General features: G+C 40.2%; 1 protein-coding gene across 4 annotated transcripts in view; it reads left to right on the forward strand.

Moving 5' to 3' along the window:
• ZNF277 (zinc finger protein 277) overlaps positions 1-26,292 on the forward strand; it is a 59,980-nt gene that overhangs the window by 31,153 nt on the left and 2,535 nt on the right. For 3 of the 4 annotated variants that reach the window (XM_074539900.1, XM_074539899.1, XM_074539901.1), the window contains exons 8-12: positions 4,770-4,837; positions 6,012-6,108; positions 6,629-6,671; positions 8,763-8,937; positions 9,736-9,832. In XM_074539900.1, coding sequence (XP_074396001.1) covers positions 4,770-4,837; positions 6,012-6,108; positions 6,629-6,671; positions 8,763-8,937; positions 9,736-9,832 — 480 coding nt within the window. Of the gene's footprint in view, positions 1-4,769; positions 4,838-6,011; positions 6,109-6,628; positions 6,672-8,762; positions 8,938-9,735; positions 10,465-26,292 lie in introns of those variants that run through there. The other variant, XM_014275990.3, reaches the window with a different exon arrangement.

The raw sequence follows: 26,292 nt of genomic DNA on the forward strand, positions 1-26,292 counted from the left end.
GAAGTAGTTTTTGTGCCTTCTACATGTGCTAATATCCAGGTTATAAATAGGTATTCATGACTGTTTTACCTACTCTTTCCTTTTGATTTTTCTCCATGGGTGTTACTTTATTACTGAGAAGAAAAATTTATATGTTTAATGCTCTGCCAAGTCCCTTCTACCCAAGACAGAATGATTTCCCTTGGTGATATTCTATATTTTTCTTCCAAAGATCAATGATCTGAGACCTGGAGGTTTTTTCCCTAGATATTCAAATTTCACAATGTTGAAAACTGACCTGTATTTGCTACACAGTGAGGAAAAAGTTGTGAAGCTGTGTAGGGTAGATGTTCTTAGATCCTCCACAGAACTGAGCATTTACTTCTCCTATGGAAGTTAACAGATTTTAATTTCGTATAATTGTTTTAAGTGATTTTAATAGTTTCTATCTTCTCTGCTTGTCCTGCATGAAGTATTATGTTTTCGAACTTGGCATCTTTTTAAATTATCTTTTGTCTCTCATTTGCATTCATTGTTTACATTTTAATCTGTTCCATCTTAGATCAGGAAATTGAGCTAGGTGACTACCCAAGGTCAAAAACAGACTAAAAACTCTGTCTTTAAACACTTATAAGATGGTTCACTATAAAATGTATGTTTGCACACAGGAAATTTTTTTGAATGTTCCTACATAATGGAAAGCGTTTGCTTTCCAAACAGCCTTTTACAACCCTTTTTTTTCTGCACAGAGACAGGAAGACTAAAAGGAACAACCTCAGTTTCTTCACTAGGAGTTCAGTAGATTGGCATTTACATTTCAAGGAGGAGATATTCTGTAGAGCACATACATGCTCTACAGTAGATTATATTAAATGTGATAGGATGGATTTTTTTCAAGCTGCAGCTATATTCAGTAAATTCTAGATGTTACATAAGATCTGCTTTTTGTAATGGCTGAATGTAGTGATTTTCTTTCTCTCCCCTAACACCTCACAACTTACCAGAATTTTTTTAATGTGTACTATCAAGATTTACTCATTTTTCCAATGAGTGTTAGAGGTCTGTGCTTCACATTGCTCTAAATGTCCAGGGGATTATACAGTTTCAAAGACACAAACATGGTTTACATATCACATCTGAAATGATTCCCCAGTGGATTTGGAGGTCTTTTGACTGTATTGAGTAAGTGTAGAAGATTATACCAATCCTGCAGAATGGCTTGAAGTGCTAATTCAGATAGATGAACTGGTACTGGAGTGCAAAGAACTAAGCAACAACGTATTTATGATATATAGATGTAGAATTCCTTATTTTCTTTTCTTAAAAAAAAAAAACAAACACCTAATTTCCTTGTTTCTCTGTGTGTATTATCCTGTGGCCCCATGGCACACCTTGCACAAAGAGCCAAGTAAAAATGGAGAGAGAAGAACTTTGTAATGTGGTGCCTGCTGGAGGCCATGAAAGAACAGAAGGCAGTATTAAAACTCTCTTATTCCCAGAGGAACAGAGGCAAACCCAGACTGACAAGACCTTCCTTTTTGTATTCACCTGATTGTTACCAGCAGCACTTTTAGGTATGGAGTATCCTTTGTAGGAAGGCCAGATATCTGTTTTCAAATTGACTAATGGCATGTATCTACATATAGTATAGCATCAGTGAATTAATACACTTATAACTAAACTAGACAGCTGAGACATGGTACCTGCTACTTACTAGAAAGCTTGTTTCATAAAGCCTTTATTTTCCTCAAAAACAAAAAGATGTTTTCTCCTTATTGCCAAGCTCTATGCCATCTCTATTATCTGGGGGCCAGGGGAAGAATATTTTATTATGGGAATCACTTTTTATATTTAACCTCTTTTGATTTGTAGTGTGTATTTTGTAAAATAGTAAAGGGAAACTCTTCATAAGTTGGTGATGATTCAAGATTTAATAAAATCCCCCAACTGGGGAATGCTTCATATTGAAATTCATCCAATGTGGATTAACTAACGTTGGGGTAAGGCCATCTCCTCTTCCTGACAGACCATCTCGAGTCCTGCAGCAATATAAACCACATAACATAACTCAGATCATCACAGCAAGGCAGGTGAGAAAAAGGGAAAATTTGCAGGGGAAATCAGCATATGTTTGGCGTTTGTGAGCTGCACAGGCCTGGATCTCCATTTGCATGTAGTTTGGGAACTGCTCTTTAGGGAACACTGCTAGAGATACCAGCTGCTGTTTCTAGTTTCTCCCATCTCTGCACTTTTTTCAAGCTGGGATGTGTTGCCTCAGTGAGGCACACAGACTTTCTTCCTGTAGAATTGCACTCTATTGCAAAGGTAATTTGCCAGTGAGGCATTTCATCTCTGTGTATTTAGACTACATTTTGGAAGAGGAATTAATCAAACCACACACATTTGCATGTTCTCATTTTTCTATAGCATCATCCTCTCTGTGAGGCACACAGAAAGTATTTAAAAGAAAAAGTTGTTTTTTCTTGAATATATAGCAAGGCCTTCAGGGTTTTTTTAATTATGCATTTTCTAGTGTTTGAACTATTAGCAATGTCAAGTCTCATTTTTTCTCTGGTTTTGTTAAGAATTTCTTGGGAATCTCTAGAGATCATTCCTGGCAGCTCTTGCATCTTGCATGAAAAAGCAAAGAAAATCGAATACTTAACAAAGGCACCCTTGGTCCCAGATGCCCATCAAGCTGGAGAACTGAAAAAGTGTTAAAAAAAGAAACAACTGAAGGATTTTTAGGAATGTTTCAAAGAACTCTTTTCCACCCAATTGCTCAGATTCAGTCTCCTGCCACTTTCATCACAGTGTTCCTAGTTATCCATTCACCATGCAATTTTCCAGTGATACAAGACCTGGTTAGCTTTTAGCTTTTTCCTTTTCTTTTTTTCACCTCTGAATATAAATAGATGAGGGAAACAGAGACATCTTACAAGCTCCCTCTCTGCCTTCTTCACAGAAACACCATAAAAAACATCAGCAATAACAAAGCTCAGGCATGTTTTTTCCCTTTCACCTTCAATTAAAAGGTGAAGCTTAAGGCTGCTGTTTTGAACATACTCTCTTGTGCTGGTAAGGGGAAACATGGTGAGCATTCCTCTTCATTTTGCAGTGGTGCTCATTAAGGTGTTAGCATTAGCAGACATAGGAAAGGAGTGTGCAGCTGGGAGAACATGTGGTGAGAGGTGTTAATGACTTCATGATATCTCACAGTAATGGTGACATTAATGAGTCTCCCCTCTCACTCAGAGAGCTTACACACTACCATGTAGTATCACTGAATTAATTACACAATTTTCTTTCTGTAATATATGATGACATTATGTTTAGAGCTGTCTAGGGGCAATTATTTATCATTTTCCTGATAGACACTAACAACTTTAAAAATTCTCATTAAATTGTTAAATGATGGATATCTTTTCCTTCTTTTTCCAAACACCCATAAAGGCAATAATCACTTGTTACTAAGAATGTTATTAAATATATTTATTAGTAGGAACATTTCAATAAAATCAAATAAAGTATTATCTTTTTATTCGCTGTCTTTTTTTTTATGGGACAAGATCATCAGTTGTAATCTTTGTGAATCCTCCATAGCCATCAGGTTCGAAAATACTATTCTGATTACTGGTTAGTTTGCTTGGGTTTATTTTTAAAGACAAGAAGAATCCCAAGAAAGAAAAACACTAGCTAAAGATCACTGCTGGTATTTGAGTAGAGCCGTTCAGCTTTTTATTGCCTGTTATTTATATCTCAGTCCTGCTGAGAGTGCTCCCATTGTGCTGAAGGCTGCACAAATGTATTGTGATATACTTCTTGCTGAAGGTCTTTAAGGTATAAATAAACAACACAAAAAGCAAAAGGAGGAACAGAACACCTTGAATAGATGTGCTTACGTTCATGTCTGAGAAGAGGAGGGAAGACAAAGTGGAGCTCTGTGCCCTGGCTCTCCTGCTCTCTGGAACACTCTGGCTGAGCTGACACCAGAGCACTTTCTGGAGCACTTCAGCTAAGCTGAAGTAGTTGCAGGGAATGTTTTTTGTTTGCACTGGCACAGCCTTGGCAAGGACAGCTCTGAGGCTGCAGCTGGAGCCTCAGGTGGGGCAGCTGCATGGAGCAGCACCTGCTGCTGGAAAGGCAAGGTGGGCAGGTGGATTGAGCAAGTGGGAGGGCAAACCTGGGGTATTGATAACATACCTGCCTCAGGAACCCTTTAGAAATGTTGCACTGTAGGGGGATAGAATATAAGAAAATAAAGGTAATATAGAAAGTAATCTTACCCCCTAAGGAGTTGTAGCTGGGTTAATTATTAGAGGTTAGGAGCAGGCCTGACTTTAACAGGCCACAGCTGTCACCAATAAGAAGAAGAGTGTTATAAAAGAGTGGATTGGTTGGTTAGTGCAGGAAGAATAAAGAGTTAGTGCTTGGAGGAGCTGCCTATGAGAAACATCAAGGAGGTATGAAACTCTTGCAATAAGGAGACAACAATATGAAACCTTTGCAATATAGTGACAACGTTGCACCACTGGTTTTATTGAGAACTCTGTGCCAAATCATCTTCCTCTCAGTAGTGTGGGAAATGCCCTGTTAAATGATGAAAATAATTATTACTTTAAAAATTCTTCCTAAAGCAGTGTTGTATGACTACCTTTTACTCACAGCAATACTGAAGTGATCCAAAATAAGGTATTTATTGGGACTTCTGAGATGTTCATTCAGTTCAGTGAAAATGCGTGATGAGAATCAGGAAATGTTTTTGTCTTTTCTTTTCTTTTTCCCCCCAGGAATTTGGAAAGTCCTGGGAGGAAGTGCAGTCAGAGGATGACCGGGAATTACTCGATAGCCTAGAAGAGTAAGAGTTACTTATGTACCCATTACACAGACTTGCAGGACCATTATTTTTTTAAGTAGTTGCAGGGAAAATGCTGTGCACAGTTAGCACACAGTTTAAATTCATTTAAGCCAATCAAATCAACTCCAAATTGTCCTCATTAAAAACACTTTTCAGCAATGAGAGCTGTAAACTCCATATTTCATCCACAAGCGTGTTTTTTGTTTCCCTAGAGCTCAAACAAGAGCCTTCTGAGTTTGTAATGTTGTAGACAAAATGCATTATTGTTTAGTTTTGCACCAGAAAACAGTTGAACAGATTCTGCTCAAATTTAAAAATTAAATGTAAGCATCAAAAGTGTCAGTATGAAGAAGAAATTTGATTAAAAATTTGATTAAAAATTAATTACTAGGATTAAAGAAAGATTTCAAAGGAAGCCTCTCAGTAGTGCTGATTGAGGGCAACATCCACCTCCTCTGCACTCTTCTGTGGTCCAGACCCTCAGATCACTGCAGAGGTGATTTCCTTGGCCATAGCAAATTGAATAAGCAGAGAGTAATTTATGGGAATCAAGGTCCCTGATCTTCCTGATTCTCTCTGTGACTTGAGGGTAATTTTACTTGACTCTGCCTGGTGCAGTAATAGTTCTATCTCTCAGCAGCGTTAGGATTTAAATGTTTTGGTGAAGTATTCTATGTGTACTTGTCTAAATGTAGCATAAGTGAGTAATTAATATTTCATAAGTAAATAACACTTAGAGTCAGTTCTGCCTGATGGTTATTACTTTGGCTGGTGTATGGAAAGATTAGAAAGGTATACAGGAATTTTAAAAGACCTCAGAAAAATAAATACTGAAGGCAATATTAAATGACTTGCCAAACTGGATAGAAATTGAAGTTAGGATTCTGTTTATTAGTGCAGACAGTTTAAAGTAGGATTAAATGACTGTCTGCATAGAAATTACCCAATATCAACTGCTCAGTCTTTCTCAAATTTCTAATTTTTTTAGACTCTACACCCGATTGTAATCATGTATCCAGCTATGAATCAACACTGTCTTTTCCACCCCTTTAAAATGCTCAGTTTCTCTGGATTTATTTCTAGTGTTGTGAAAGCAGAATCTGAATTGCCCTTTCTCAAAATGTCTCTTCTATTTCCTAAGACTAAATGAATCTTTTTGGCTTTTATTCCTAAGAGATTGGTCTGACTGGGAAGAGCATCCTGTATGTGCAGTTTGCCTGTTTTGTGAACAGCAAGCAGACACCACAGAAAAACTCTATCTTCACATGCAGGTAAGAGTTCCTTTACATAACAGCTTTTTCATCAGTATGGAATTAAAAATCGTGGTTGTAACATCTTTATTAAGGGCAAATCAGCTGCTGCATTAAAATGCCCTCTTCAGCACAGAACTAAAGGACTGCATGCACCTCCAGCATCTATTCTTTAAAACATGCAGAGAAGTCAAGCTTTACATTAAGAGTATGACTAGCTATTACTCGTGAGTGTACAGACTGCTACAGGCACTAAAGGAATAGCATCTTTTATATCATAGTGGTTTCATGATTTAATGTATTTTATGGTTAGCATCTGTGCTTCAGTTTTAACAAACTATTTGACAGTATTAAATATGAATGCAAAAGTTTCTGCTGAACCAAGACTTCTGGGGTTTGTTTCATGCTTTCATGCTTTTGTGTCTGTGTATTCATGTATATGTCTGTGTCAGCCCATGAAAAGCTGAGCTGTTTTTAACTTGGAATAGTAGAAGTAGTGGAAATAAGAGGTTTTTTTCCTTCCTTTTTTTTTTCCCTCCAGAAATCACATGGATTTCACTTTCCTAAAATAAAGTCAGAGCATGGTGAGTAAGAGGGGCTGTAATTGTCAGCATTTGCCACTAGTGTGGAGAAAACCACATCATAAGAATAGTGGAAAACAAGTTTATCTGTTTTATTTTTGTAGAGACATTTAACTTTTCCATAATGGAAACTGCTTCTGCCAGCTTACAAAAGCAAGCCAAGAGCACTTTATTTTTATGGAACTGTTGCTGCTGCCAAGGATGTGTGCTATTTTCTTTAGACCCTTTGGGTTCTTTTGCAGAGTAGCTTCTACAAATACCTGCTCTATGAGTTCCAGGTCTGGCTGCTGGAGACTTGGAAGTATTAGTATTTTTATTATTAGTTTTGTTGTTATTATTGTTATACCTGTTAATGCTTGCCTGCAAGCTAGGAGCTTTGTTTGGCCAATGTTTGCCTTTTGCTATAGAATAGAATCATTTAGGCTGTGGAAACCTTTAAGATCCTTAAGGCCAGCTATTAACCCAGCACTGCTAAGTCCCCACTAAACCATGTCCCTGAGTGCCACATCTACACTTATATTAAATATCTCTAGGCATGGTGGCTCAAGGACTTCTCTGAGCAGCCTGTACCAAGGCTTCACAAGCCTTTTGGTGAAGAAATTTTTCTTAATATCCAACTTTAATCACTTTTTACCTGGAAGAAGAGACTGACCCCTACCTGGCCCTTTCAGGAAGCTGCAGAGAGTGATGAAGTCAGTCTGGAGCCTCCTTTTCTCCAGGCTAAACAGGGGGGCAATCCTTGCCCTGCTCTCCACGCTATTGCTGATACAGGCCAGGTGCCATTGGCCTTCTTGGCCCCTGGGCACTGCTGGCTCGTGTTCAGCTGCTGTCACCAGCACCCCCAGGTCCTTTTCTGCTTCCCCCAGCCTGTAGCACTGCATGGCTTGTGTCACCAGTTGCAGGACCCAGCACTTCACCTTGTCAAACACAATACACTGACATCCTGACCCAGGCTCATCTCTAACAGGCCTGGTTTTATCCCTTACCCCCTTCAAATCTAGTTTGAAGCTGTCTCAATGAGCCCTGCTAACTCCTGTGCAAGGATCCCTTTCCCCCTCTGATTCAGGTGTACCTCATCTGTCACCAGCAGACCTGGGGTCATGTTGACACACCCATGATCCAAATACCCCAAATTCTTCCAGTGACACCAGGCTTGGAACCAGGTATTGATCTGCTGGCTCTTTCTGGTTTTCCCTCATTATTCCTTGCAACTGGAAGGACAGAGGGAAACACTTGCTTACATTCCTGATCCCTTAACTAGGCTTCCCAAGACCCTGCAGTCTCTCTTGATTGACTTGGGATTTCTTGTTTCAACTTCATTACTGCCCACCTGAAAAATAACAGATAATTATACTAACAGATAATTACCCATAAGGGCAGGAAGGTTTCTCATCGCACATTGAACCTGAGCCCCAAGGAGGCAGCAGCATTCCCCTAAAAGTGAGTCTGGTTGGCATTTTGGCCTTCATCCCCTCCAACAGGGAACCTTCTGTGACAGTGAGCTGTATGTTTTTCCTTATGGGAGCAGCTGTTTTGCAGGGCACAGGCTGAGTTAACCCCAGGGGCACCTCTGTGCTGGGTGAACCATTGTCCTCATCCCTGCTGGGTTCCACTGCAGGGGCTCACAGCTGTCACACCTGGGGACGTGGGGCAGTCACAGAGGAGACAGGTCTGCTGAAAGGGACTGCCCCTGTCCCTGAAGTCACTGTGCTCAGGCAGGGCAGGGGATCCTCCAAACCGTGCATCCTGTCTGCCTGCTGGGGCTGGCCCAGGGAAGCCAGGGTACAATGCCTATAGTCAGTCTCTCTCTCATTTCCCAAGATTCTTCAACCTACTTGCCTCCTCCTGAACCTCTGTCACTAAGCCTAAAGACAGACTGAGAGAAAACAAAGTGTTTGTAGTTCTTGCACTAAAAGAAGGGTTGGTTTCCCAGCAGCTGGGAATAAACACTTATTCCGTTAATTTGCTAACATATAGCATGCAGGCAGTGCTGTCTTTAGTAAACTCTTGTCAATCCTTATGCTTAATCCAAGCAAGCATTTTTAAATTAAGATTTATGTTACCCAAGTGCTTGTTCACTACCATCTCTCCCAGGTCTGAACTTCTATCAGCAAGTAAAGCTAGTGAATTTCATCAGAAGAGAAATCCATCATTGTCGTTGTTACAACTGCCAGGAGAAATTTGAATCCAAAGGAGGATTGATAAGTCATATGGAAGAGACCAAACACATTGCATTCCTGCCAGCCAGGTCTACATGGGATCAACCACAGTAAGGGCAAATACATTTCTTCCAGCATTTATACTTTTACTTGATAATTTCTGTGAAACAGTAAGTTGAAGGTTCTGGGTTTTGCAAATACAACAGTGCCCTGAGCTCCCTAACTCTAGTGGCTCAGATAAAATAATAAATGCTCTCAGAACTACTCAGAATTAGAAATCTCTATACAGTCTGAAGATAAAATGAACATCGGTTACTCCTCTTCTAGTTGCATCCAGGATGCAATGTTCCTATACATGGCATCTGCACTTTCAACTCACTATCCTAGAGAAGTTTGTTGTTGCAAAATTGTTCTAGAACCAAGTCAAACCCCTTCTTTTGCATGTCTAATGTGCATATATGCATGATGTCTAACTAACTTTAGCATCAAAACCAATTGGTAGTTTACCCTTAGTTTTTTCCATGGAAAATAGAGAGGCAGTGTAACAAAGCACTGGTTCAGACTCTTAAGTAAGCTGTATGGGTCCAGGAATGATGCTCTCTACCAGGTGGTAGAGCAGAGGGAGTGTTCTAATTCAAACACCTCAGTTCAGCCTTTGTTGAGGGACAAATGTGGATCTGTAATATCATATGGTTGAAGAAACAGGAGGAAGGACTCATCTGTTGTCAGCTCTTCTCTATGACTCCTCTGCGCTGTGTATACCTGCACTGTGCAGTTGATTTTTTGGCTGTGCTGTTTACTCTCATTCCAGACAAGCAGACTTGCTCACATTTCCTTTCTAAAATTCTTGTCTCAGCCTCTCAGACAAAATGTGTGACTGTCTAGTAATCATGTTTTGTTGCTTTCAGGTATTATTTTCCTACCTATGAAAATGATACACTCCTGTGTACGCTGTCAGACAGTGAAGATGCAAAAGCTGAGGATCAAAGTGAAGAAGTGCCTGTTGTAAGTGAAGATATATCCAGTCTAAAAGCTCTCAAACAGAGCAGTGTTTTAAACCAGCTTCTGTGGAAAGAGAACAAGAATCAGGAACAATTTTGACTTGGAAGTACAGTGGCTGTCCTTTAGTGCTTTTTCTGCAAGATGAAAAAAACCCATTTCAAGACTGTTGGAATACAGTTAAACTCACAAATATTATAATCATGGGATATTCTGGTAACATTATATATCATAAACAATAACATTATGATAACATAAATATTAAAAAGGGAATCCTAAATAAAAATTTAAGTATTAACTTTGTTGGTGTATCTTCCTTTAAATTTTAGCTTCATTTTTAAATTGAGTGCTTGATTTTCTGCTAGGATCTTCAAATACCCTTACTGTGTTAGTGTTATTTAGAAAATTTTCATCTTTTTTTAATTTGTCCTTAATGAATCACAATATGAGTTCTATTTTAAGGCCACCTTGTGAAAGGTGAGAACAACTGAGACAATGTGTAAAGCCAGTGAGTAAATCTTCTGTGTGCTCTTGCTGTTAGAGAGCAGACAGAAAATGTAATTCTTGGTCTCGTGTGTGAAGAAAATCCTGCTCATTTTTCCCTTAGAACTTTTGGAAAATAAAAATTAATCTGTATATCTCTATTAGTAATCGTCAGTATTTAAGACATATGGTGCCTATTCTCAAAACTAGCTCAGAAAGATCAGTAAAGCTCTGCCTGCCTCATGAATATCTGACTGCAAGAAAATTCTAATTATTTTAGGAATAATTGCAAAAATCTAAAGTCTAATTATTATAGGAATAATTGCAATATTGGTTGCATCAAAAATCAAAATTATTTAAAATATATTTCTTGTATGGTTATCAACTGAGATGTTAAAGAATGACTTAGGGAATTGCAGACACATAATCCAGATTAAATCCTAAAAATCTCAAGTCCAGAAAAGCTGCCATATTTCCTTTTCAAGTTCTCAAAGGGGCAGTAGGTCTTCAGCATGTCTAGAAAGAATCTCAATCTTGATAGGGTAAAGCTGCTCAGAGCATAGGTCCTGCTAGGATGACCCAAACTAAGTATTCCTGAAAATGTTAAGTAGTTCCAGAATTCAGGCTTCTCTTTCCATAATATGTGTAACTTCTTTCAAAAGTGTCAGTACATTCTTTTTTCTTCTTCAGGTCAGTGTTAGAGCACTGGCTGAAAGAATTGAAGTCTTGGCTCAGTGCCCTTTCCTGCCTTTGCATAGCCCTCATTACCTGAAATTCCTTGCTATCAATAAGAGTTGTTGTTGTTGTTGTCTTTTTATGGTGATTGTGAATTATAAAGCAGTCCCTGAGAGCAGGGGCTAAAGTGCAAATCTTTAGCCATGTTCTGCTAAGCTTCTATGTCCCCCTAACTCACCCTGCAATCTCATTTGCATCAGTTTCTTTTCATTTGCATTGGACTGGTTTTCTCCTGCCATTACACATCACCCTCTAGCACCTCTCTTTGCTTTGTCTTTCATATTTTTGCTTAGGCCGTGGTGCTGTGGAAATAAATTAGACCAACAGGATTCTGAAAATGCACTGAGTAAGACAGATCAGTCACATAACAGAGACAGAAGCAGTATCTGACTCTGTCAAGAGGAAATGGGATAGAAGAAGTGCAGCAGGTGCTGAGAATACAGACAGAAAAAGGGGACAGTCATAGTCATATGTTTGCATTGGTACAAAACTCTGGGAGGAGCAAGCCCAATATTTTTGAACTAAAATGTCCTGACCATCTTAAATAAGCTACAATCTGTACTTCTTGCATTTGTAAAATTCTTAATTTCATACAGCAATTGCAATGGCTGTTGCTGCTTTTTTTGCCCCCTAATTTTCTCCAAGCAGTTATTTTCTTCCTAACTTAGAAATTTATGTCAGTCTTTGCTTTTTAGTCAGATTCTTAGCTGAGGGAATAAGAATTAATGGGGCTTACATTAGTGATGTGTGTTGAGCAGTGGAAAAAATCAGCAAAAGAACTATGGCAACAGCACATAATGAGTTTTATGGCAAGCCCATCTCAGGAGGGCACATTAAGGGGAGCATAAAATTTTACTGATATATAATAAAGTGAAATGGCAAAACATTTCCTAATCATAAGGAATGTGGTGCTGAGTCATTCAAATCCCTACCAAATGAAAACAATGTCAGCAGTATGAAATGACTGCTGTTTTCGTTCTAAGAGAAATTTGAAAAAGCAACGTTTCAGTGTAGATTCAAGAGACTATCTAAAGAGAAATTGTATGCATAACATAGACTGGTTGTCTGTTTTGAGTGAAGAGAAAAAGGGATTTAGAAAGAATTCATAAGCAGTGTATAACTGTTCACTTGAAATATCAGGAACATGAGGAATCAGATTAGGGTTGAACTTGTTACTTCAGTTATGAACAGGCAACAAAGGTTTAAGTCTTTTGTAGGTTCACAGAGAGGGTTAGTTATGGATTCTAGGGTAAAAATCAAGCATTTTCATTTAGCACAATGATGCTTGTCATTTTGCTGGAGCATACTTATTTGTTCGTATAATACCCACAATTTTCCCTAGGCATTCTTGTCCTCTTATCTGTTTTAAAACTGCAGCTATTTTTTGTCATAAATAGAGGACACAGTAATGACTGCATACAGTTATTAGGGGCAAATATGGGCTTCTAAAAAAAAGAGTATTTTTGGAGGCATTGCAACAAAAGTAATAATGCCTTAATTCTTGGAGTGAACAGAGTTCGGGTTGGCAAATACTCTTGAGAGAGTCAGATCATGAGAATGAGTACTTCTAATTGGTATGAAAAAATCTGCACTAGTTTAACTCCAATGAACATTTCTTACAATAATTCTTCCTAGCCGAGACCTGGACTTCTTATACACACTCACTTTTCTGTGTCTAAAGCAATGTTTAGAAGGACCTGGGTTAAAGGAAGAAAAATGCTTGTGTCCAGGTGACTGGTACTCCTTCCTGCCCTTTTTACAAATATCTTAATTATGTCTTTGATGCTTCTCCACACTCAGTTTAGTCTGACAAGTCTGTGCAGATTTAATCTGAGTTAAGGAGTTAATGGTTGTTGGCCTCCATTTAAGACACTGTTTTCTGTTTCTGTCTGCATTTGCCTGGCATACTGTGAGAGCTGTCAGCATCTTCTCTTAGCTGCCTAAATGGTACCTGATGTGAGAAACACCAGACTAAGGCTCTGAAAAGTGTCTCTGCTGTTATCCTTTCTCAGTGTCATCTTTGCTTCCCAATTCCAGTCAGATCTCTACCAGTGACTGAGTTGTTTGTTACAATCTCTCTCTCTCTCCTTCTTCCATTTAACAGTGTTTGACCTAAATCTGAGGTGGGACACTGAACTTTGAGGGGAAGTAAACAAGGTTACCAGTGTCCATTCTTAAATTCAGGTTTAGAGCAGACAGTGGACATAGGCCTTGGCATCATCTACTGTCTACTGCCAATGAACAGCAGCAAATTCCCTGGCTTTGCTCATGACTTGATGCTGTGTTAAAGGGCCTTGCATTATTTGCGTTTTGCTTAGATGTATACAGAGGCCAAAGAGAATCAAAGATCCCTGGGGAAAAGCTGCATTTCACATTGGCAACATGAAAAATACTTTGTTTCCCCAGGAGGTTTTGTTAAGTCTGGATGATTTCTGAGGTTTAGTAACAATGTAACAACTGAAGCATCTGTTTGTCAAATTATCAAATTATGCCTTTGTCTACTCTGCCAGGTATGTCAGACTTGGTTAGATAACAATTGTCACATGCAAGACGTAACTTATAGCCCGAGCAGGAATTACTGCTTCCATGCAGAAGTCATTAAAATCAGCTGCTGTAGAAATAGATGCAGCAGTGGTTGCATGTAAAATTATTCCTTTTTTTCATGAGCATTCAATGTTCTGTTCTTTTGAGTGCAGTTTTTTTCCTTTCTGTAGAAAGTTTTCTCCTACTAATCTGTGCTCAATTTGACTTCTTCCACCAGGAAGAAGTTTTCAGTTGCTTCTTGAATTGGATTTTACATCTTTTGCCAAACTCTTGCTCATGAAGATGCAGACAAAGTAACTATTTTAGTGATTAACGTGTAACCCTTTAGTTGAATCATGTTTTATTTTTAAATCCCTGATAAATTCACTCTCTAAAATAATAATAAGAAGAGAAGGGGAATTAAGGATCTTTATAACTAAAAATAAATCAGTTTTGTTTGCATAAATTTGGATAAAAATAAAAGTGCTTTTTTCTTCCACAAATGTACCTTTGAACACAATTCTCTCTATCTGGGTGACACTGGGAGAGTTGTTTAAATGCCCCTAATGACTGATTTGAAACCAGTTAGATAGGATTCCAATCAATACCTAAAATGAATATTGGCATCCTGCCAAGCAAAGATTTCCTGGTGTTTAGTTTTGTTTCTGGTTGGAAAAAACAAAACAGACATTCCTTAATATATGTGACAGTGTTTATGTACTACATTTTGGGGGCTTTGTGCTGATTAAAAATAGTACAGTTCGAGAGCCTGCCCTCTCTTGTTTCTACTGCTTATTCCTCATCTCTTCCTCTGCCACCATCCCTCCCATTACCACTGGCCACCTCCCACTCCTCAGTCAGGTTTACCTTGCAGTCTTGCATCTGAAAGCTAGACTAAATCTTATTCCAATATTATTCCAAGCTAAGGATTTAGTAGATTTTCATACATGTGCAGAATGCCTCCTATACAGACTAAGGGCTTTGCAGAGGGAAGGTAGATGAGTTAAATGTTTTGGAGTTCTCTAGTCATGAAGTAAAAGGCAAGAACAAGTTTTCTGCATGTACATGGGATAGTCTTTGTAAAAAGAAGTAGTTAACACTACTTGTCTTGCAAAAGGGCTTTTATTAAATCAATAATGATAAAATATGTACTAATCTATTGGACATAATATTGGAGCATAATATAAACAGATGACTGGTGTCATCTGCTGTGCAGCCTGTAAATTGATGCTCTGGTAAGAGCACATACTACAAATAGAAAAAGAAATCTGGATTTTAGGGTTTTTTTCTAATTTCAAAGAATCAAATAGTATTTTATGTCTTCCTTTCAGAAGGCTGTGTCCATTCAACAGACTTGAATTTTTTGTCCAGGTATTTAGGGTAAACACTACTTGTCCCTCTGAATTTTGATAGAAATTGAAGTGGTCCTTGATGAGACACATGGTGATAAGGCAGCCATCTGTTTAAAAAGGGGTCCATTAAATCTCATTTTCAGTGACTGAATTAAAATACACTTTAGCTCCTTTCATTTTATTAATTTTTCTATTAATTATTTTTCATTTACTTTATTTTTGTTTCACATAATGTGGAAGACGGGAGGCTTAGAGCCTGGAAATGTAAATTTAAGAAAAGGCAGAAGCCATGTAGTAGTGGTACAGCTTGAGATGCAGCATTTCCAAAAATGTGAAAGGTATGCCAATAAATGCATTTTTTTCCAGAATAATCAGAAATCTTGCAAAAATCTGAAATTAATTTTTTGTTTTCTGAATTTTAACTTTAATTCTCAGGAATGGGAGACATTGAGAATATTTATCACACAGAAATTATTAGAAGGCCTATTTAGGAAGTAGATGTAGCTTGTTTACACTTGAATACCAAGGAATAGACAGACCACCAGAATTAAAACCTCCCAGACCTCATGAATCCTTCCTAGAAATTCTCCTTCCCTTCCCACCCTCCTATTAGTCCTGATGTGTCAAATCTTGGAAGATTTTGAGGGCCTTTGGTTTCCCGTGGTTTCAGTGGGAGTTGCCAGGAGTGTCTTTCACATTCAGCCTCCCAATGTATTCACTCCCTTTGCAGACTGCTGCCGCCAGGAACTGCAATATGTCACACTACAAGATATTTTTCTAGGGAGCAGTGCCTGTTTATATGACAAAGAGCCACACAAGTGCTTGCAAAGACACCAAGGAAGGGAAAGACACTAGTTTTCTCCCCTCCCATCTCCAGCAGGTGAGTGACACCACTTCTGTCCTGTTCTGCAGCCAGCTGGCAACTTCCCTTGTCCAAAATACAGCTTTTCCTGTGGTGGGGGAAGGTAATGAGTTCCTCATCATCCAAGGACAGCCAGAAGAATGAGAAACCCTCCTGATTTCTTCTTCCAAGAGCACACTGTTTATATTAACCCTTCTCTGTTTTGAGGCAGAGCACACATTTTTATCCCTGCCTATCAGGTGGTGTAGGGGGTTGCAGGCAGATGGTTCACTGTCAGGCTCCAGATTTCTTTAATCCCTCCTTACTCTTGAGGGCAATAGCTAATATGCCAGATAAAAACACAACTAACGCACTACTTACTGATATTTTTTTTGCCCAATGACTGCTGATATGGAAGTTCACACATATGCACAGATTACTTTCAGTGAAATCTCTGAATTTCATGGTTATATACAAGTAAGGTTTTGGGTGCTTTAAAACTGAGGTAAGCAAGGTTCAAATTATGGGGTTTTACTCCAGTGACTGTTTGTCTGGATTTTATGCTATTCTCTGAAGCAGGAATTGTCCCTCCAGACCAACTGCCCTCAGCATGGGGGTTTAGATCTGTGCCTGTTTTGGTGCCAAATTCATCTTACATCTCTTTTGTGGCAAAACATCCATGAGACTTGAGAATAAGATAAGGCTGCCTGTGAAAAAACCACTTTAAACATTTTTAGGCAGAGGAAGGTGCCAGACCAAGTCCCCACTCCCTGTGCATCTGTACTAACTAGGTTCTTACATAGCATTTCCTCCCACAGCATGAAAGCAAGAAATGAACGTATTTCAATAATTTAAAACCAGATGAAAACAACCTCCAGGGAAGACTGTGAGCTCCATATCTCACCTAGATGGAATTTCTGCAGCCCTGATACAAGTAACTATATGCTAGCAGATGCAAACATCTTTTCTGCTGGCTCCCTTTGCTGACTGCTTTGGGCTTTATTTTAGTGTGCTTGTTGCGATGGACTGGGCAGGGAATGCAGGTAGCAGCTGGAGTTCTGTATTTTGTGGCAAGGCCAGGTACCTAAGGGTTGTTACACAGCATCTGAGCTGTTCATAAGGGCCCCAGAGCCCCCCAGATGAGCAGAGTGGAAGAAGAGTGTGCAGTGCAGAGACGCTGCGGCACAGCGCGGTGACCAGGGCTCACCTGCTTTGGCTCTCTGGGCCACTGCACAGTGAGTTAATAAGCCTCAGTCTGGGGGTCAAGGCAGCTTTTGTGTTTCAGTGCTGTTTAAATTCTCCAGGTCCTGCAGGTAGTTGTTGCAAAAGTAAAAAGCACACAACTGCCACAAGTTTGCCATTATTGGATTAACAAGCTGCAGAGGTCCCTCCTGTCCTTTTCTGTGTAGCTTTGCTGTTTTTACTTGAAATTGGTTTTGTCACCAGTGACAGATTGCAAACTGCCTCACCTTTAGAAAGTTGAGGCTTTAGGCTCTGCATCCATTACTGTCACTTAACACATTGAGAGAAATGTAGAAACATCTGCCTCTATGCAACATGCTACCAACTTCCGATGAAAAAATCAGATGTGATGTTTTGACAGCTAATATTGCTTAGCATGCAAGGCAAGTTCTACCTGAGATGGGCAAAACCACTGTCACTGAAGTAGAAAACTTGAAATGCCAGCTTCCTGGGCTGACAGGAATAGTACAGAGCAGGAATATTCAACCCTGTTTGTTCAGGAGGCACCGACAGCTTAGAAATTTGTGACATGCACAGAGTCACACATGAAGGATACGTATTTGCTTTTCCCGGTCATTTTGGAAGCTGCCACTGGAGCACCTGCCTGGAAATCACAGACAGAACTCTCAGAAGAAATGAAAGGACTAAGTGTGTCCCACTTTCTGGTTAATGAGAATTAGTGGGTTTTGTGTGAAAATACTTTCAGTGGTATAAAAGTTTCCTATAGACTACAATGGGTAAATGGCAGAGGTGAAAGGGCAGGAAGAGCTGTGGGGCTGAAAGCCAGCTGTGCAGTGCTTCATCTCTCCACTCCTGCTGCATTGCTTTTTTTAATGAAGTAAATGTTCAGAGATAGCAATCTGGGTCACTGAACTCAGATCATTCTGCAAGCACTTCAGCCCAGTAATACTAAAGAAGAGCTCAAATTATTTTGAACCAATGATACATCTGATGATCTTTTATTCATTCTTTTCTGTGCATTATTGATTGCCTCTCACTTGTTTGCTCAAGGGGAGTTAAATTGCATTCAGGAGTTGAAAGTTTATATCAGGAGCTGAAAGTTTGTAATATCTGACAGTTGGTCTGGAGGCATCTCCTGGCTTCCAGGAGATTAATTTCAGAATGTTGAACATGTGCATATTCACTGCTTTTCAGTGATCTGCTAACATCCAGGAGGTAAGATGTGGAGTCTGAACTACCCCCATCCCAATGGTTTCTGCAGGCAACACGTGCAGAGTATGTAGGGGTTCACCACAAGTGTAGGCTTACTGGAGGAGGCATTTGGAGCTTGTGCCCTCAGCCCTGCTCCCCTTAGTGTCTAGCATTTTTATATTTTGTGAATAATTTCCTGGGAATAAATTGTAGTCTCTCTGACTTTCCAAAAGGTTTTCTTACAGGAAATCAGTTTGAGGGTTTGAGAATGCTTTTAGCAAATATTTGTATTTGTACTCAGAGTAGCAAATCAAGCACATACATTATCTGCTGGTAGTTGTTTTTCCTTCAACAGCCTCATAGAACACTCGGCTCCAGCTCATTTTTGTGAGGACACATGTCAGACAGTCTCTCTCCAACTTGCTTGAGTGCAATGCAATTTAACGCAGGTCAGGCAATCTAAGAGGAGCATACAAGGCCAAGCAGCTGCATTTGCTCTTCTGGGAAATTGAAAGGAATTGAAAATGTCTCATTATACTTGTGCCTTTGTATTAGAAAGGCAGTTTATTCCAGCCTCAGAAGTTTGCTACCCAAAACTTCTGTGTTAGCACTTGGGTTTTTTTAGTGAAAAACTGGTGGGGGGGAAGGGAAGACAGAAGTGCAGTTGTATTAGATAAAACTGCAAACAGAAGGGCAAAAGCAGCCTAGGTAACATTGTGGTCTTTTCTGAACAGTTTACAGAAAGATGCTGGACTTCAGTTCCCCGTCCACTGTAGTGGACAGTCATTTTTCAGTATGACTGTACTTCCTGCATTGGAACAATTTGCCAAGAATGTTTTCTTGCAGAGCAAATTTTGTAACTGACATGAAGGTGTAACCCTTAAATGCAGGAGACAAGTGCAAAGCTATGCCCTTGGAGGAAAAGTTCTCCAGAATTCCTTGGAAGTCAATAAGGCACTTGTCATTAAGGCTGTTAATTGGAGAGGGAGGCAAGAACTGTTCCCAAAGTTTCCAGCACTAGTGCTTGGGTCCACCTAAGGGCTGAGGCAGTGGTGCTGGCTGTGAGGATGAAAAGCATTTCTAAGCATTACACTGCATTTCTTCAGCTCTTTGAATTAAATATGCTAAAATACTTAAATATAGTGACAGTAGAGCAATATACACCATAGGTATATGGTAATAAACATTGGGCAAGAGGGAAAGACACTGTGCACCATGATGTGAGAGTCCCAGGCACGCCTTCAGGATCAGGTGGAACCTGCTCTCTATCTTTGCTCACTGTGTGTCTGCTTGCAGTGATTATTTTACGATATTATCCTGAAAACCTTTTCGTATTTCCAATACACATTCATTTGCATTCACATGGGATAGTACTCTGGAGTTGTTACTAACTAGATACTGAATAGCCTCTTCCAAATAGAGGTATTGCTCAACAGGAGCTGAGGAATTTGAATGAAAACCCATAGTTACCCAGTGGGAATGAGGAATCACTTCTAATCTTCCATCTGCAATTTCTATCTGTCATTGAAACACATGGGGTCTTATGTGAATCTTCCATTATCTGAGGAGGAAAAGTCCTTGCTACTTTACAATAATTGTGCTATTCTGCAAGGACAGCTGTGAAACCATGGCTATATTTTTAGGGTCTTTAGTCAAACATTTTTTGCTGACTTGAACCAGAGTCTCCTTTGAGTTTAGTTTGGAAACCTTTCCAACTCAAAACACATGGGAGTATATCTCTAGCATGAGGCAATTCAGTAGAGAAACACCACGTCACCTCCACATAAGAGTTTTTGGATATGCTATTATGCCTTGCAGACAACCCTCAAGCTGTGCCAATTGTTTCATGGTGCCTGCATGCTACAAAAATTGTGCATATTAAAACTGGCACGGCCATTTAAAGATGTCTGTGTTAGGGAAGGGCCAAGGCAAGGTCTGCTAGAAGTTTGTGCTGACTAAACATCCTTGCTTTAAATCTTCACTCACAGTAAGAGGGTGTGAAAGGGCCATTCCAGAAATACTGCCTCTGATCTCTGCCTACAGACAGGGAGGTAGAGGTTAAACCCTAACTTGTCAAGCCCTTTTTAAGAATCATTCATATACTAATCCCATTGAGCAGTCTGCTATGGTTGGAGACACTAAATGATCCCCAGACATGAGGAAAAGCCCTGATAACTGCCCAGGGCTGCACTCAAAAGTTCATGTACAACAGCAGGGCTCAGTTAAATCCTCAATTACTGTGAATGCCCTGAAAATCTGGCATTTCCAGCTATCAGACATGCAAGTTAGGGGCTCTGCACAGCCTTTTGCAGACTGCTGTTTTGCAAATCAGGCTCTACAAGGCTAGAAGTAAGTCAGGAAAACAAGTGAGGCAAGGGGCAGCCTGGCTGACTGCTTGTGAAACCCTTCTGTTGGAAACAGGCTCCATGCCAGCTTCTTCTTTTCTATGACATTTCCCTTTCAGGTTTGAGTCCACTGTCTACCTCTGCCTCTTGAAGATTTTTTTTGTCCTTTGAACATTGCATTCTTGCTTCACGGGAAGCAGAGCCATGGGAGCACCAGCAAAAAAATAAACACAAACCCCCACATTTGTAGCTCAAGGATCCAGAGTTCAGGCCTCTAACTTCATTTGCTTTTGGATCTTCACACATAGTCAAACCCCTTACAACCTCAGTCCCTGCTGCCAGCAGTGGGTTTGCCAGTTCCAGGTTTCTTTGAGTGTTGGAGGTATTGTTAGGGCATCATCTATATCTGCAAGAGTAGGCAATTACTTTGAAACCTATGTGGCAATTGGGACCTAATTTCATTAAAAAAATGGAAAGACATTTTTCCTTTTTCCTTAAAAAATAGGATCCCAGCTTGATAATGCCTAAGTAAGCTCTGAAACACTTGCTGAGCTGGTTGAAATAGATAAGCCTAAAATAGATTCTCCACAGGCAGTTACTTGAATCTGAAATATTGATCAGGTAAACTGTTGGAAAAACATGGTGATGTAAAGCTGTGTTATACAGCCTAGCCTTGCCCATTCATGCTTCAAGTAACAGCCCAAAACAGCCAAGTGCCCACATTAGTGTTAGAAGGAAGCACTTTTGTTTGTTGGTTTTTTGGTTTTTTGGTTTTTTGTTGTTTTTTTTAAGTAACTTTGCCGTGTCTCAGGCTGTACATCCATGCCAGGAAAAGAAAAGGAAATCAAAATCTTTCTTAAGCTAGCTCCCCCTCTGGAGAGCATCACACTGTGCCACTGGCCAGCCCAGACAGACCCACCCGCTGCTGCCACCTGTCCCAGCAGCTCCCTGCATCAGCTCATCCTCCTTGTAGCACCAATCTCCAGTCCCTGTCAGGGGCTTTTCCACACACAGCACAAAGGCCTTTTCCAGGGCTGTACCAAAGCCAAGCCTAGCTTTGAGCTTTCCTTTGTTTTCTCCAGAATAAGAGTCTGGCACTTCCCAGCTAGCACAGTGGAAAATGCCCCATCTCAATCTGGTTGTCTGCAGCCATGGCTGTGTGCTAAGATGCTTGTGTTTTCAGCTATCTAATGTTAAAAAAAGACTATACATCTTTAGTAGACTATACACCAAAAGAAGTGTCTTTCTTTGGAATTAGTATGTATTTTGTAGCACATTTTCAGGAGTTAAAAACTGCATGGAAAGTGGAAGGTACTGCAACTGCCATGAGTGGTAGGTGCAAAACCAAGATTTCCCAACAGAATAATCACAGAAAGTCATGTCTGGGGAAGAGCTTAGTGGAGATGAGGAGGAGAACATGGTCCTTCATGGCCAAGCAGAGACCACTGCCCCATCAGCTTCCTCAGTTCAAAGCTGAATCTCAGGATGAAGGCTGCACACACAAGGCAGTGCATGAGGAAACCTGACCAAGGCACCAGGACTGAGGCTGCTGCAAACTTCTCTGTGTCATGGAGATCTCTGGGAATTTGGCAGCAAAAACACATAGACAGTCAAATAAAATAAGTACGTCATAACTACAGAGACTCAGAGACAGCTCAGATTTAGGTGTGTTAAACCAAACCTTCTCAGGCTGCAACAAGGGAGAGGCTGGTCTCATCTCTGTTCCTTGGTACAAGTTCAGAAGCCAGGAATAACTGGTTTAAAACAAGTCAGTGTGTCTGCAGAGGTGGTTCCAAATAATTTTCCCTTTGGGTGAACAATTACAAGACAGACCTAATAATCTGCTATGGTATCTTTAACAATCTAGTTCCTGTGTGTTTTGCCCTTTCAGGTGGTCCAGTTGTTTTGGAAAATGAGGTAATTTAACCCTGGTCATGGACAGGATCACACAAACAACAGATCATGATTTTCATGTCTGCAGCATTTAATAACCACTAAAATTACCATCAGAATAAATCAAAAGACCATAATCTGTCTATTTCTCTGCTGACACAACTACCTTATGCTGGACAGGCCATTTGAGAAAGCTTAAGATTAGAGAAAAAAATCTAATCCTCCATGTAAACCACTGTCACTTGAATAACTAAACTGCACAAACTGTAATGCTGATGGAAACCCAGAGTAGAATTCAAACCAGCTTTAAATATGTGCAACTCATTCCTTCTGTTCTGCCGCATCATCATCCAAAGAGGAACACACAGACACACAAAATGATTCATGCAGGAAATCCAGAATACTGCAGAATTCATCTCTCTGCTGTGACAAGCTCATCCTAGTTTCATGTATTTTATTTCCAATGGAAATATCTTTCCAAGACACTGCTTCCACATTTTATCCAGGTTACTTAGTATGTAGCCTGAGTGACATACCTTGACACAGGCAAGATTTAGCAAATACAGCACAGTGTTTTATGAATTATTGTTTCTGCATTACAATCCTTCAGGCTGGAGATGTCAGTGCTGCAGACACTGTCTAGATAGGAGCCAAGTTTACATCAGAGAGAAGTAGAAGAAGTAGAAGTAGAAGTAGAAGTAGAAGAAGTAGAAGAAGAAGAAGAAGAAGAAGAAGAAGAAGAAGAAGAAGAAGAAGAAGAAGAAGAAGAAATAATATTTCAGCTTGGTACCTTTTGGTACCTCGCCAGTTTTTTGCCTACCCTCCCTAATCATTTGTATTGCTGCTGCAGTCACTCTCTTCCACTGATGGCCTGAAAGTCCCCATCATATTTTTACAAGTTTTGAGAAGAATTCTGCAAAAAGAGGAGATCAGAGTGGTTTGTCATCAGCAACTAGGATGCTGCAGGGCTTGCTGGGGGTACAGTAAGCCAGGGCTGCCCCCTGTTTACAAAAGCTGGTGTCTGGTTGCAAGGCACAAAAAAACCCACAGGTAATGAAGAAAATGTAACTGCACCTTAAAACTGATATTTGCCATCATCTGTGTCTCATGGTGAAATTCAGAGCACTGTTATGGAGAAATGACCAAGTTGCAAGGCAGAGTCTTTCTGGGGTACTGTTCTGTGTGCTGGGTTAAAAGCCAGGGGATGGGGAAACACTCGCTTGCATGGGTACAGCAAAGCACGGTGTGAGCTCAGCCCTGCTGCTGGCCTCCCTCTCACCACTGGCAAAAAGGGAGCTGACACAAGGGTAGGCAGGAATACGTTATATTAAAGGACAAAGCAACAGGAACTTCCATTCCCTTAACAAGTTTTGAAAATATTCTGTTCATGTCTCAATATGGCACGTTTTTGCAATTAAAATCTCCTTTTTTGTGAGGGTGACTTTACACTATTTGTTAGGGATCAAAGGCATAAAAACATAACATGGGTGTACCTGAGTAAGACATAAATTAAGCAAAAGTTAACAGAAAACAGAATAGATTTTAAGTAGCTTTTTAATCCACCTCTACTCCATGACTATGAGTTTTGAAGGGTTGGTTTGACAGCACAGAAGGAAAAAAGGCACAATATTTTTTTTAGAAACAGTACAAAGGCTTTCAAAAGTTTTTCAGAACCTTTTAATCCTACTTTGGTATTCTGACAATCTTCCTCAATTAAATACTTCCTCAGCATCAAAGATGTCACTGGTGCTCTCAGGAGAGTTCTGTGCACTTCTCCTTCCAACAACCACCATAGTGTTGCCCACATCTTTGCGCAGATTCTCTGCCAAATCCTGTAGGTTTGCTCAGCAGGGGAGAGGGATATGAGTAACAGGCTTGGCTTTTGTTTGTCTTAGCTTTTTGAATCATCAGAACTCCCCATGGGTAATTTTTCCAGTAGGTTTTGGTTTCCCCACTCCTTTTCCCCTTTGGTATCTGCCTAGACAATGCTCACTGCTACCTGTACCTACACTCTAAAATTTTATTTTAAAACTTTCTGATACTGCCAATATGGAAGTGCCTAACAGTTGTTTGGTTTTTTTCTTTTTTTCCTAAAGTGCTTTTATTTCCCCTTTTGGTCCCACAGCAAGTTTTGCTGACTGTAGTCTATGTTAACAGTAGGGCAAAAAATGGTGGGAAAGGTCAGGAACTCCAAGAGATGGAAGGACACAACAGTTACTCTACTAAAAGGCTTCTTTCTGCTTCAGGCAGTGCACTGTGACTGAAAAAATGGGAAGCTGAAGATAAGTTAGAGGAGAAAAGGAAGGAGATTACAAAAATAAAGGCTGTTTCTCCTTGGGGATGATCTCATATCTGAACAACTGAACTCTCACTTCCTCATCCTTTGTCTTCTGCTTGTTACCAATGCTGGCGAACGGAAGCCAGGAAGGAAACAGAACAAAACAATTTTGGGGAGATAATGTTATTTGCAAATATCTGAGAATGCTAGTAGGAATCACCATTTTCTTTATTCATTATCAGGTTTTCAAAAAATCTTGGCCCAACCTAAAAATGAAGGCAATATCTGAGGAACGTTGGTTTCTTGTGGTTGTTTAAAAGTGGCAATAAGTACTCATTGCAGAGCAGTCATTTAGCTAGAGCTGCCTCCACACAAAAGAGATGGATTTCAGGCTCTGCCACACACAGGATGGAAGGCACTGACTCAGGACAGTTTGCTCAGGACTCGGTTCCTGCAGCTTGCTTTGGCTGTGGTGGTACCCGTGTGGCTGCACCCAGGCTGGTTTCCCAAGCCTCTGTGCAGGTGTGAGCAGAGACACAAGTGGGCTGTGCAAGGGGAGGGCTGAACTTCAGCACGTGTGCACAACCCAAATGCACCAGCAGCTGGTGTGACAGTGGAGGAAGATCTCCTCCACACAGGCGCTGTGGCCAGGAGCTCTGCTCCGAGTCAGTGTGTGCCAGCTCCTGCTGCTCCTTGCTGCTCCTGCTGCTGGAGGGCTCTCTGCTTGCCCCAGAAATGATGAGTGAAAGTGAAACCCCCAAATACATGGTATTACTGCATATACTTGCAGGGGATTTATAGGTAGCTTTAGCCTTCAGAATTTGGAAGATGGAAAAAAAAAATAAAATATCATGGGATTTAGTTTCTAGATAGCTCACACACAAGCTTGTTGGCTCTTTGTTCTCATTGTCAAGGGAATCTAAAATACCTCCAGACTGAAAACTAAAGAATCTGGTCATGCCAAGCAGGTTATGGCATGACCATAAACAGAGAGCAGTGTCTTACCAGAGAGGTTTTCTCTGGTTTTCAGTGGAACCTTGCCATTTCACAGCAGCCCAAGTGCCTGCTCCCCAGAATGTTGTGATGCAAATGGCAAACATGGGTTTGCAGCTCCTCTAATTTTCAGGCAGTGGTATTAGCTGAGCTGCAAGATTGAAATGGCAAGCCATGAGTGAAATTAGTGTATTGTGGTAGAGTAAAAGCAGTCAGGCTGACTTCAAGTGCCATGCATAAGTAAGACACCATTCTCCTTCTCCTGCTTAGCAATTCTTTTTCTTTATACTCCATTTACCCTGTATTAAGTATTTATAAGAGATCACTTTAAATCCCCTTTGCAGTCAGCATGAGTGTGTCAAGACTCATGCCTATTTGCTGAGGCTGTATAGCCAGGAAAACACACTGTGGGTAATTGCTGCTGTGAGGGTTTTCACTGAACAGGAAAAAGTATGTGGGTACCTTTCACAAAAGAAGCCATTTTTTTCATCTGCCCACTCTTACGTATGCCCAACTCAGATTCATTTAGTTAAGAATGCTAGCATGTGCTTGAGAATAGCTGTTAAGCTGGGGAGAACCAAGTGAATTTCATGTTTTGTAACTGGAAAATTACTTTCTGCCCATATAAT

Source organism: Zonotrichia albicollis, chromosome 4, assembly GCF_047830755.1.
Source record: "Zonotrichia albicollis isolate bZonAlb1 chromosome 4, bZonAlb1.hap1, whole genome shotgun sequence".
Classification (NCBI taxonomy): domain Eukaryota; kingdom Metazoa; phylum Chordata; class Aves; order Passeriformes; family Passerellidae; genus Zonotrichia; species Zonotrichia albicollis.